We start from the raw sequence: 13337 nt of genomic DNA, 5'->3' as shown, positions 1-13337 counted from the left end.
GAATTTGAGGCCCGCAAATATATCACCAACAGCTAAGGGAAACAAACACGGACATTCGCAACTTGTCTACCCAAAATACAACATTTTTCGATGACTGGTTCAGAAATTCTAGTTGACCTTCCCAATAGCAAAGAAAACTCATTCAAGTGAACCAATTCTGAGGCCTCAAGATAGCAGGTCCTTTAATTTGCATGTGTAACAACACAAAACCAGGGAGAGAGACAAGAGAGAGTAAGACAGCCTTGGAAGAGCCACTTGCTTTGATTACTGGAGGATGACTTTTTGGATGTGGAGCATGGAAAGAGCCTCATGAGCCGAGCTCTCACCCCGCGGTTGTGGACAATCTGAGGGTAACCTGGGAAATACAGCATTAGGTCTTACCCAGACAACTGACAGCCTCAGTAGTGCATTCTGGGAACATTCGGACATGCAAGTGGTGAGGATAGATTGAAGTTCATGTAGACCACAGGGCTACAGTTCCTCTCATGGTCGGTTCTTCAGGACAACAACACAGCATTTTGCACTGTACGTTTAAAGCTGCGGAAGGCAGCAGGAGACTTCGACAAAGTCTCCAAGTTGGCAGACTTTGTAAGTCAACTTATCAAGCGCAGCAACCCGAACGCAAGTACACACATTTGATCGAGATTGGAACATGAATTGCTGCAACATCTGCGGTACATCTGCAGTAGCCTACAGTAGTTATTATTTGTGCAAAGTTTAAAAAATTAACTGATATTTGTCTGACAACCAGCATTGCAGAGTTTTTCTGCAGCCATGTTAGCAGATCTGTGAAGCTGGCACGGCAGAGCTTCGAGCTATCAGCCTGCTACAGTAATAGGCGCACAATGACATTGGTGACGTTGCAGTGGGAAATGTTTACCACGTTCATTGTCACTGGGAGTCATGAAAAAAGTAGTGCACTGGGTTACATGACTTATTAACAAGCCTCCGAACACACTGTAGGTCACCAGTGTCAACGACGGCCTCTGAATATGATATGGTGCCATTGACCTCACGTCAGGGTAATTTAATATCTCAGGTGTCAACCCTTTTAACACAGTCAAACAATAGTGTATTTCCCCCCTGTCCCCATCATAAAAGGTGGCCAATCACGAATGACCCTCTCATGCTATACACTGTATGCAGCGTAGATGTACGTATGAAAGCCATTAACTAAGACGTTTGGCTAAAAGCACAAGTCAATTTCGCCATCTCGATCTGGGCTATTCTAAAAAATTTAGTGTGCGGTTTGTTGGCAGCAGCGGGCGTTCAGACGAGCCCCCCGAGTGCTGAAAACCATGTGTCAATCAAACCAGCACTCGTGTCAAGGCTCCGACTGCAGGTAAAAATAATAGCAGAGCTGGAGCTCACGCCACGTTTATGACGAGTAAGCCTGACGTCAAAACGGCCTATGGGAGTGGTGAGGGGCCTCTTGTAAACCAGAGGCTATAAAGGGAAGAAGTTGTGATGGTTACATCATTGAACAGAGGCCGTGAAAAGGGCCTAATTAATTTGCGGTCCAGCAGAAAACTGGCTGTGAGCTGTAAAATAGCTCAGTGTGAGACTACTGAGCAAGGGAAAAACGATCCCCAGTAGTGCATTGAGTGAGAAGATTGAGTTCACACGATCAGTAGGGCAAGGAACAAGGCTGCAAAAGAAAAAACTAAACTCAAGCAGAGCAGTGTTTCGAGCACAATGAGCCGGTATTAATGTAAGTACCGAATGTTTGCATCCTATCTAATAGCTGTTGAGCTAAAAGGCCGAACAATGTCCCTCCCCGTGGCAGCAAATGACATTGCCTGAGTGCAATGATTAATATTTCACATTAATGTTTGGGTGTGTTTGATCAGATGTTAATAAAGCCTGACCATATTTGGCTTCGGGTACGATTTCTTGTTTCAAACTTTTGGCAAATATGTATTAAATATTTTTTCCTTCAGCATGCGGGCAAAGACCCCTGCAGAAACGTTCCACAGTCAACATCTTCCGTGGCCCCAGCTTTTTCTTCCCAACCTTAACAGAGTCTTAAGTTAAACACTGCACAGACAAAGAGCAGATGGTTAAAAGCTCTTGGCTCAGAACTGGCAAAGTGTACACGCCGACCAACATTATGGTGCACAGCACTGTTGACTGTTGCTGTCAGCTTCAGGCCAGTACTTATCACCCTCTATAATGACTCAATAACTTTTCAGGATGAAGAGACTCTGCAAAGCTCTCATCTGTTCCTCTTACCTGACTGACACACACACACACACACACGCACACACACGCACGCGCACACACACGTGCACACACACACACACACACACACACACCTTCCTTCATGAGTGGAGAGGGGACATCCGAGTGCCCTCGCTAAGGTTAAACTAGACAGATGTTGCTTTTGTTACCAAGATATATTAGTCTTGACAGCAAGCTGCCTTTATTTAGAAGTGTTACTGTACTACGGAGACGTCGTTTCTGGCTCAAGGACAGCGTGGTGAGCCTCAGTGCATCCTTTAGCACTTAAACATTGAGTCGGGGACGCAGCGCGGACACTGATTGAGAGAGCGAAATCAAACAATCTGCACCAACACCGTCACTAATAGAGTTGAAAGCATGGCTGTCGGTAGGAAGCGGAGCCAACATGAAGGCAATAAAAACTGATCTCTAAAGTGGAATAAAATAGGATGAGTGACACGGCGCTTAATCAAGCAGGAATAGAGCATGCAGCCATGCCTGTCTGATTAATGTTTGCCCTTTTAGTTTATTGACAAAATCGATCTGATGCCTGAGTGTGTTTGTGCAGGGAGCTGCTTGCGCTGCGCAAGCTTCGCCATAAAGATCAAGGTTCACTCTATTTTTGCTGGTGTTGCGTCACTTGGGTCCAAATTATTAAAAAAAAACATAGATGGGTGTTGTTGTCCTGAAGAATCGAGGATTCTGTGAAGTTTCTAAACATTTTACATGTTACCAATCCAGTCATCACGTGCACACATAAATATTGTCATGCCATACTTTTGCCTTCTTCGAAAAAAAAAGGGAAAAAACCCCCCCCCCCGCTTGTTGAGTGACTCCGACTATAATGGCAGGTTGTCGCTGGGGGAACAGCACATCAGAAATTTCCTTCATTGGCACCTCAGAGAAACAGCGCTGCCTTAGCCATTTTGCCATGCAGCAATACAAGCGAATGAAATTGAATGCCCTGTGAGGGTTATACACAGAGAAACATGCCTCGGCAAAATATAATTGCCAAGCGATAGGGTGTGGCTCGTAGACAATAAAAAAAAGGTATACTACACATTATCTTCGTTATCAATCCAAAACAAAACAAACACTTGAAGCCATGTGAGAATAAGGAGTCTGGTCTGATCAATCGTGGCTCAGCTGTTACATTTCCTCAGGGTTTGTGATTCAGGAGTCATTTATCTCAACAGTTAAGTCAAGCCAGAGGGTAAAACCTCACGAGGCCTGTATGGATCGGATCCATGAACAAAAAAAAAAAAAAAGGAGGAAAATAAATATTTGATGAATCTATTACGTGTACAAACTGCAATGTCTTCATTTAACAATGGATGGCTTCGTAAAAAGAAAATCAAGAAATCAAGAATTGACCTGAGATCTGCTGAGCTCGCTGCTTCTCAGTCGTGTGATGGGGCTATATGTGAAGAAAGTGTTGATGGCCTGGGGGACCAGGCCGTGTATCTTTTCTCAAGAGCTACTGCTTGTGTGCGTTTCTGTGTGTGTGTGTGTGTGTGTGTGTGTGTGTGTCTAAGACGAGGTCTTGACTTGTGCAATTCAGTTGCTCTCTGTCCCTTTAGCGCCACGGCGCCAAAGGAGGCGGGGCTCACAGAAGTAGGCCACGACTCGGACGGGGCAGACTTATCTTACCTCGCGGTTGACACGATAGAGTTACGGGAGCCTGCACAGCTTCGGCAGTGATCTAAAGATGTTCAGCCACAATTGGACGGCGGCTCCGTGTTACCTTTAATGGCTGAGTTAGTGTAATTGACTTTAGCCTCAGTGACCTCTCTCGGTTCAACTTTGGGAATAGAAAGGCATTTTACCACGCAGGTGATGTGGAAACTGCTGTAAATAATGAAATAGCGTAGTTTTTAGGTCTTAAAAAACATTACCCGAGTACCGGCCCATCATCCTCCACTTTGCCACGCCATGAGTGACACGAATACCCTGAAAGACACACTAACACAATTATTTTTGTCAGTGATTCAGCTGACTCTATGCCGCAAGCGTATCACTGCCGTTACTTGTATCCTCCCAAACTGAATGGTTGAAGTGTCAGGCTAATTTCGACAAAGAGTCCACAGCCTCGCCAGGAGCATCGTGAGGCTGCATTTAGACAGACTGATGCTTTGAGCTAAGGGTTAGTGTAATATGCTCACAATGTGCTTATGTTTAGCAGATGACATTTTCACCACCTTGGATTACAGCGTTTATACCTGTAACACTGCAAAAACTTCGGAAACAAAAAGAGGAAATACTATCTTAAATGTATATACACCACAAACATAAAATCAAAATAGATACAATTTTCTGCAGAAGCTGTTGACTGCACTTAAATACATTTTAGCATGTTGACACTTATCAACCTTATTCACAGGTTAGTTACCTGATTTTCTGGTCTCATCATGAGTTATCGGACAACACTTCTATGGAAACACAGCTGTTACAAGAGGTTCGGCTCAGTCACTGCTGACCAGATAAGAACGTTCCTGGTTTTACTATGATTTGTGTCTGATTAATAAGAACATTCCTAACGGTCAAATGAAACTGACGTGAATGAGATTTCTTCAAGCGAACACTGTGAGGTCTACCCATCAAAAGGCTCCCACCCGGCTGATGACACGCCATCCCGACAAACTCAAAACCTGAACCAAACTCAAAACGGATCTTATCTCAGCCTCAGCTCACTCCTAATATAGGCCGTTTTAAAGTCCTGGCAAAACAACAAAGAACAATCAAACACCAATCTGTGGGTTTCGAGTACATCGCATGGCTGCACTGTGTCTACTTCCGTCCATGTAAGGGCAAAATATGTACACATATACATGGTCAGGTATATGGATGACAAAAACAGCATTGGTTAGAAATAACTTAGATGCTTTAAACTGATTTTAGTATTATTATCTCTGGAAAATTCAAATTGGAAATGAATCTCTTGGGTTAATCATTGCTTTAGGCATTAGCGTAATAATCAGCAGTAATTTTCTGGGACATTTCAAGTCCCGCATATGAGCGATTTTATCTGGTAGCGGACCCCGGCACTGCCCTCCCATCTCTCAGCATCTTCATATTTCTCTTTGGTCATGGTTCAAAGTAGTCACGAGAAATTTGTCTTACTCCATGTGAAATTTCCCACCCACTATACCCACAGATAATTGCCTTATGAATATATAAATTATTAAAATGACTAGGTTTTTGATGTATTGGCTCCTCTTTTTTTGGCTTTTTCAACAACCAGTGACTCTTTCTAACTTCTTTCTGACTTGACTGAATTGATTTATTGAACAGTGAATGATGGAATATTTTGACATGTTTTTAGTGTTCTCACACCAGGTGCTAATCTCTTAACTCCTTAATCTGTCTCCCGCAGATCTCGACACAGATGGTATCAAAGGGGATTACTGTCACTTTGGGAAGAATATATTTGAAAAAAAATCAAACACTATTTCATTGTAACACCAGAGTTAAACTGATGAATTGATTGAAGAATTAATTTATTGATAAATAAAGAATAACTTTTTACATAAACTTACCAATAAATCTTTGAAGAAACTTAGTTTGAAAAGACTATTTGCTCTTGCACATAGAGAAATAATATTCCATTAAAAAAACTATGGATATGCATTTGAAAAAAAACAAAACTTGTTTAATTGCCTGATTGCAAGTCAAAGCGAATGATTTGCCAGATGCTATGTTGACTGGTCAATACCTCTTTCACTTTTGAATTTTAGCTCTCCCATTTCTCTACAGGTCATCTCAGTATTAGTGTGCAGAGTACACGAAGAACATTTCATGTGTCATATTGTCAGTTACACAAAGGCCAATTAAATCTAAGCCAATCGGCAAGAAGAGCCAGGGGCCAAGAGGCTGCTTTTCAAGCCCAATATTTGCTGTGTAAATGTGCAAACAGCAGGTTCGCTTTACCACCTCATTCCAGTTTTTAAGTCCCTGTTGTTTTTCGAGCAAAAACAATTAACAGAAATTACAGCCGGAGGGACGGGTGCCTGTAGTCTAACCCTATGGCTCATTGTAAAGTTAAAACACGAGGACAATAAATTGATGTAATGCTTACATACAGCCTGTAAAGACTTGGAGCAAGTCCAGATTGTACTGCAGGTGACTGAAAAGGCATTTCATACATAGTCTGGAGCAAAAATATTTAGGGGAAATCAGTTGCAGTTCAATACTTGTCCAACAGCAGAGGGGATTGCCTTAACTTGTGCTTCACTTGAGTGGGAACTTTAAGATTTACATACTCTTCAACTCTGTCTAAATTTGAAGGCAATGCATAATACTGTGAGCTCAGCATCTTTTACCCTTCAAGTTTTCAGCCTTGTTTGTTTACATGAAGTTTTTTCACTGTATGTGTACAGTGGAGGTACACCCACATCTCCAGAATGAAAAACCCTATGGAAATATGCCAAATGATATCAAATAACTCAACTGTGAGGGTGAATGGAAGTGCAATAGCATATATAATGCCTGCATATCCAGATTCGCCTGAAGACAAAAGATAAAACATGAAGCATCTTCGCAAAGGTTGACTTTGTCTTCCCGGAGGTGTAATAAATTCCCTTTGTGGCACCAAATATTTTCGAATGCTCCAAAAACAAATTATAGCCGATATCCATGATACCAGAGCTGCCAGTGGTGGACATTTGCTGGTTACTATTCAGCTTTTGCAAGTCTTACAGTAGATCTGCAGCTCCAAGTCAAGAGAAGACAAGTTATTCAAACACAGTCCCCATTGTGTTATGAGAAATGCTTGTTTTATATCAGATAAATCACGAGGGAGGGAGATACGGATCTGCCATTTGTTCCCATTTAGTGGGCCCAAATACAAATAAGCCCGAAGATTGAAGCCGAGGAGAGCGATGTGTCACCCTGTTATTTAATAAAAGAGCCTCCAGTTCCTTATGGCAGGCAGGAAGATGGCAGTGAAATCGACTTAAGAACAGAAAAGGAACAGAAGGGAAGGCAGGGTCACTGCATGGCCTGTATTAAAACAAAAAACAAAACAATTGGGCACATTGACCGACTGAGACCGACTGTCTGTGCAACAGTCCTGAATAAAAACTGATTTGCATTTTATATATATCCCTACTCGTCATGGGGTTAGTTATGCAAGACAGAGAGCAAAGGAGCAAAAAAAGTGCTTTCCACCATTAGAGCAATTTGCTCCAGTTTGTGTTTTCGCCTCATGCACTTACAGTAGTTACTAACCAGTTTATAGAAGCCAATTTTAAATGTAGGAAATGTTGGAGTCTTCAAGTCCAAGAAGCAAAGATTTTCAGCCGTGAGTGCCAGTGACTGACGCACTGGGGGCCGGATGCCTAGGTTCTTTGTAAGGGCGAGCATGCTCTCACACTGGCCATAATGACACACATTCAGAGGTTAGAGGCATTTCTTGGAATCTCAGGCAAAGGCCAGTCCGTGCTTTTAACTGTAATCATTTGTCACTTTGAAGTGTTTCAATATGCCGGCCCCTTTTCTCTGGCCTTTCTTCCCATATTATTTTTAAAATCATAAGGTGGAACAAAGAAGGAACCTTTTATCCAAATTCAGCCTCGAAGGATAGAGCTTTAATGGCACCCAAAAAAATAATGGGCTCGAAAGGGAGCAACTCTGAACGACTTCCTTCCGAATTAATCCCCCGTATTCCAGACGCTGACAGAAAAATCACACCAATGCTACCAGTCCCACAGAAAACAAAATTCATTAATGGCTTTGTTTCTGACAAGATATCCACTGTTTGTATTTCACATAAACAGCCTGGGATCCCAAAACAACCCTTTGGACTTTAGGGACTGAATCTAATTTTCTCTCTAGCTAAGAGGACAAAGACTAACAAGATATCCAAATGAAGCTAATATAGTATCTGTGTGGAAACATTCCTCAGCAGGATCACCCATAGTGAAACACAATTGGCTCCGAGGGCTGCTTTCCTTTTCTACTTAATTACTTTCATGACAATGAGGCTCTCACTCCCTTTTGTAATTAAAAGGTCATTGCAAACCAGTTGTTGTTTCTACATCATGATTTATGGTCTGCAACACCATCAAATCTGATCAAACCCAGGCCTGTGTTTTTGATTTTTTTCTTTTTGTGTATCTAAAACTTGTTGGTTGATTTTCCTTGATAACTCAATAAAGGATAATTATTACTTCACAAGATGGAACACTTAACCTTTGTCATTCCTTCTGGCTTTCACGGTTGATGACGGGTGATATTTTATCAGACTCACTGCAAATTAAAACCCATCCCTGCACAGCAAAAAGTGTCCATGTACTATAGAAGTCACTGGTAATGAGATTGGTTCACATAAGTCAGCACTTTCTATTCCAATGTCCCAGTTCTCTTTACATTAGTTCACCCAACTGAAGATTGCAAGTTTTCTCCACCACTCCAGCGACTTAATGCAATTTGGCCAGAGTTGGACACAAAGAAGTATCTGAACCAAAAAGACAGTGTGCAGATTTCACAAAAGAAACACTCAACTTTAAAGCCTGGTACAGTCAGTTCATCTGGAAAAAGAAAAAAAAAAACAGGACAGAATTCAAATAGCTATAGTGCTGCATTATGCATGAGAACCTTTGTCCTTGGTTTAATTATGGAAAATATTGTTACCGGATTCACATGGCGACATGGTTATTAATTTTGTTGGCTAATTAAAGTCAGAACATGCTGAATGAGCATAATCGGTGAACAGCCTTGATTGAAAATAAATACCACATGTGCAGCTTCAAAGCTCTAGAGACAGTCGAAGGTTTATGAAAGAGTTGATTTCTTTCTTTTTATAACATCAGCTTTAATCGTGTATTATTTTATTTTAATAAGACTAACAATCTGCACACCACTGTGTGAGATTTTGAATTAATGAATATCACAGAACCCAACAAGCGTTTTTCACATTTAATAAGAACTGAGAGTGCATCACAAGCTGCTGCTTCGGAGACACTGTGCATTGCACAGCTATATGGCAAAGAGCTCATAATTAAATACGTCTTTAAGAATACAAACCTGCCTGCAGCTCCCTCTTCCACAGGGAGCCTTTAAGCAAGTGCAATCATCCGTATCAGATTCGTGACTCAGAAGCATCTGCCATCCGGCTCCTATCAGAATGTATCACCTGCGATGTTTTCATCAAAATTGATTACTTGAGTGATACTTGCCCTTGCTTCCCTGTCTCAAATTGACGGGTCGAGTCCTCTTACTTCCAATAAGCTCCTCCACTGTGCACCTTCCATCCTTAAAAGACACCAGAGGGACCAATAACTTGGGACACTCAGGCAAAGGTTAAGTCAATCATGTCGCCACTCTAAATAGCCATCATGGAAAATAGCCAGAGGGTAATCGGACCGGTTGATCGTTGTCCTTTACATGTAGGTGCATGAACAAGATGGCAACGGAGTCAGTGTCTCAATATTTTCAATCCTTGCTCCTGTTATAATGAGATTTATTTCCACGTTGAAAGTTGCCAATTAAATTAAGTGGAGAGGATGTTCAATTGTTCTATCTGAAGCAATGACAAAGATGCCAACACTTCTACGGACTCAACTTCCATAATGAATGTGCGACTCCACGAAGAAAAACAATCCCATAAAGGTGCAGTGCAGCTTATACCACGGACATAAAACATCGTGCGTGCGTGTGTGTATTGGGGGGGGTACACACTTCTGCACTTAACAAAATGAAGAACACACTTAAAGTGTTTCACATTTCTCACCGATAGCCCACTTTAAACAACACCATAATGTATGCCTAGCCCTACGCACAGTTGAGTCTGACTGTAACAGTCAGCGTTGGTCTCCTCGCAACCGATTCTCACCCTGTAGGTCAGCTTTGCACCCACGCGACGTGATTATCAATGACAGGCACGTCAGAACTGCTAGATCACAACTAAATGCCACCCAACAACATAAGAAAGGTCATGCTTAATTTTGTATCAGAAAAATTCAACAGGCTTGTTGGATGACCAATAGTCTCAGTCTGCATTAGGTTTGCCACCTTGTTCAGACCAGTTAGCACACCAAACGAAAAAATCATGCGTGAAAACATTAAGTGCATTGCAAATGCAACACAGTGCGTAGGCCATAGAAATGTGTAATATCATCATAAAATGGTCTTGCTCATTTGCAACGCTGGCTACATTGGTGTGATGCGGCCAGATACAGCATGTCAGATGCAAATATTAGAAGTGAAACAACACATGACATCTATTGGTTCCAAACTTTGTATGACACCTAATGCTGATGTAGACTTTAGGTCATCAGAATCAGAATCAGTTTTATTGCCAGGTAAGTAACAGGTTACATACGAGGAATTTTTTGGCGTGTTATTAAGGTGCAGTCAACATATATACACAGAATTAGAAAAAAAACATAGAATAAAATAAAATAAAATTTAATAAAATTAGACAAAATTAAATTAAATTCACACTATTTATTTACAATAAATGGACAATAAATATCGGGGTCACAGATGGCTAAATGTGTGTGTGGTGGATTACGTTAATATAGCGTGTTATGTTCATGGGGAAGGAAGGAAGGTGTCAGTGGGGGTCCCGGACCTTGTTGATGAGGCTGACGGCAGAAGGGAAGAAACTCTCTTTGTGATGGGAGGTTTTGGTCGTGACAGACCTCAACTTCTTGCCGGAGGTTGTCTAATACAAATATATATATGAGGTTTAAAGTACATGCAGAGACAACTACAGTTGAACCAATCACATTTTTGCTGGCCCACAACAGCTGTGATCTTGTCATTACCGGAGATACCGCAAAACCTTTACAGTGAGTGAAAACAGACAATCTGCACAACCCCCCCCCCCAAAAAACCCCCCCCAACAAAATAAATGATGCAGCTTAGTGCAGACGCCAACTCTCTCTGCTGCCAGGCCATAAATCCCCATCAAAGACACAGAGAACACGAGAACATTGGTAGAAGATAAATATCAGCACTAAGACACTCTGTGCTCCCACACGATAATAACAAAAGGCGTGTCTCAACTGACACAGCATTCTGTCCTGGTTGTGGTGTGTGTGTGTGTGTGTGTGTGTGTGTGTGTGTGTGTGTGTGTGAGTGAGAGAGTGAGATTGAGGGGGTATCGGGTTGAAACAGAATTACTGATGATTAGTCTGAGCCTATGAGCCTCTGATAAGCAGTTTGCACAAAAGACTGTGTTATATCAGTGTAAGTAGAAATATACTGTACAGGGGAAGAGAGTTTAGGGCGGGGTCAGTCCATTTGATTATTTTTCTTGTCAAGTTGAGCCACACTTACACAGCTGCAGTGAAATACTGAAAGTCTGGGGATTGTTTGCATGAATACCTGCAGACATCAGTGCAGTCTACGTTCATAATTAAACTGAACGTGACTCTTATGCTTCTCGCCTTGCACACGCTCACACGACAATGCTCTGGTGATTGTACGTGGTTCCATGCAATACGATGTCTCCACGCCTGAAGTTGGTACAATCTGTGCAGTGGAAGTGATGCACAGCTGAGGAACTACCTCAAACAGAGGCTTTTAACGCAAGACATTTCCCCCCCCCCCAGATGCCCCAGTGGAGATGCTCAGGTGGCCCGTGGCAGAGGGATGTGATCGTACTGGGCAGCTCCCAGCTGTGAACATGTCTGACGGCACGAGTGTTAAGCAGAGCGTGCACACTCTGTGAAAGACTTTCCCTCGAAGGTCTTTACAAATATGCAAAAAAAGAGATTTGTGTCACAAAAAATGGAAGCGAAAGGTAAATCTGTTTGACTGTCGGGCTAAAAATGAAGCAGCGGCTCAGTGGTCAGGACTGTCAACTTTAAAGCAAGTAGATTAACTCTACTCATCTCCATTTCTTTCTATGCCCATGCTTCTTCCCCCGAACATGATCTCAAACACATGCGCCGCGTCAATACCTGCATTGACTGCTCGTCAGCTCAGAGAGACGATATTGTGTAAATAATTATACCCCGGGACGCCTGTGTGGAATACAGATCAAATCAACGGGCAAAAAACCGCCTGGCTCTGACATCTCTATCATCTCACCGTGGTAAAACAATCAATATCATGTCGTGCGCTTTTGGAGACACGGTGTGTCTCACCGCTGTTTAGTGAAGCGTGTAAACTGTGACGCTGAGCGTGAGGTTCACCGTTCCCAAAAATGAAAACACTGCTCCCATGTGCCTTTGGAATAACACAGTCACAGCCAAAAGACAGACGCCAACATCTCCATCTAAGCATCATTCTCAGGTCAGGTCAGCTTTTTCCAGCTACTTGCTTTCGCACACAATCCCTTTTTTTTTTTTTTTTTCCGTCTTCTGTTTACGTCATATGTCTCTGAATATGGATACAGCTTTAGAGACTTCTGACGGATGATCCTAATTAGGAGATAAGGCGTGTTTGCTAAACATTGATCTGATGAATGGGCTGGTTTTCATCTCAAACTGCTTACTCTGCTGCTCTACTTCATTTAATGAGACAACTGCAGTGGATCCAAACTAAACAGTTTATTTTGGCCTAACTCATTCTGTGCTTAGTGGGCCAGACTGTGCCCTTGAACACAGGAGTCTGATGGGTTTCCCTTGAGTGCACAATGTGATGCATATACATAAAGATTTCATTGTGATTTCATTGCTACTAAACATATATGCCCGTACCCACATTTATAAATGATGTGCACAACAAAATGGAATTGATCTCAGAGGCTTTGAAAATGACAGAAGTCGTCACTCGTTTCTCTCTTCCGCAACTCTTGAAATTCAAATTCCTCCCAAGCTTTGTAATTCTTTCTGAACTGACACATATTTCCGACTGGAGCTCTCCCTGCCTCCAGTCACAACTCAAGCTCACACATATTTCTGTCGCTTTGTCTGTTGTTTTCATACCTTCAGCTTGAAAATGAAGGCGGTGCTTTTTCTGCTTTGATAAGGTGACCACAATTAACGTTTTCAAATTGCTGTTTCAGAAACGTCAGGTCTGTTTCGGAGGAGTTCTAGCAACTCTGTTGATGAGTCAACGGAACAGAAACTGAAAATTTGAGAAAAATGACAAATGTATTGAACGAGTTTCACATAAAAGATCTATTAACTAGTCATTTTCATTGCGAATGTGATTTCTCTATTCCT

The 13337-nt window shown here is 42.0% G+C and overlaps 1 protein-coding gene across 7 annotated transcripts in view; it reads right to left on the bottom strand.

The window, feature by feature from the left end:
• The window catches only part of kcnip4a (potassium voltage-gated channel interacting protein 4a), a 117762-nt gene that overhangs the window by 10924 nt on the left and 93501 nt on the right, over positions 1-13337 (bottom strand). Inside the window, exon 2 of one of the 7 annotated variants that reach the window (XM_035647934.2) lies at positions 260-355. The exons of the other annotated variants lie outside the window; for them this stretch is intronic. Within the exon in view, the coding sequence (XP_035503827.1) occupies positions 260-355 (96 nt within the window). The remainder of the gene's footprint in view (positions 1-259; positions 356-13337) is intronic. 7 annotated transcript variants of the gene reach the window in all.

This window comes from Scophthalmus maximus, chromosome 12, assembly GCF_022379125.1.
Source record: "Scophthalmus maximus strain ysfricsl-2021 chromosome 12, ASM2237912v1, whole genome shotgun sequence".
Taxonomy (NCBI): Eukaryota; Metazoa; Chordata; class Actinopteri; order Pleuronectiformes; family Scophthalmidae; genus Scophthalmus; species Scophthalmus maximus.
Note: the sequence above shows the minus strand (reverse complement) of the source record. Positions and strands in the feature narration are given on the sequence as shown.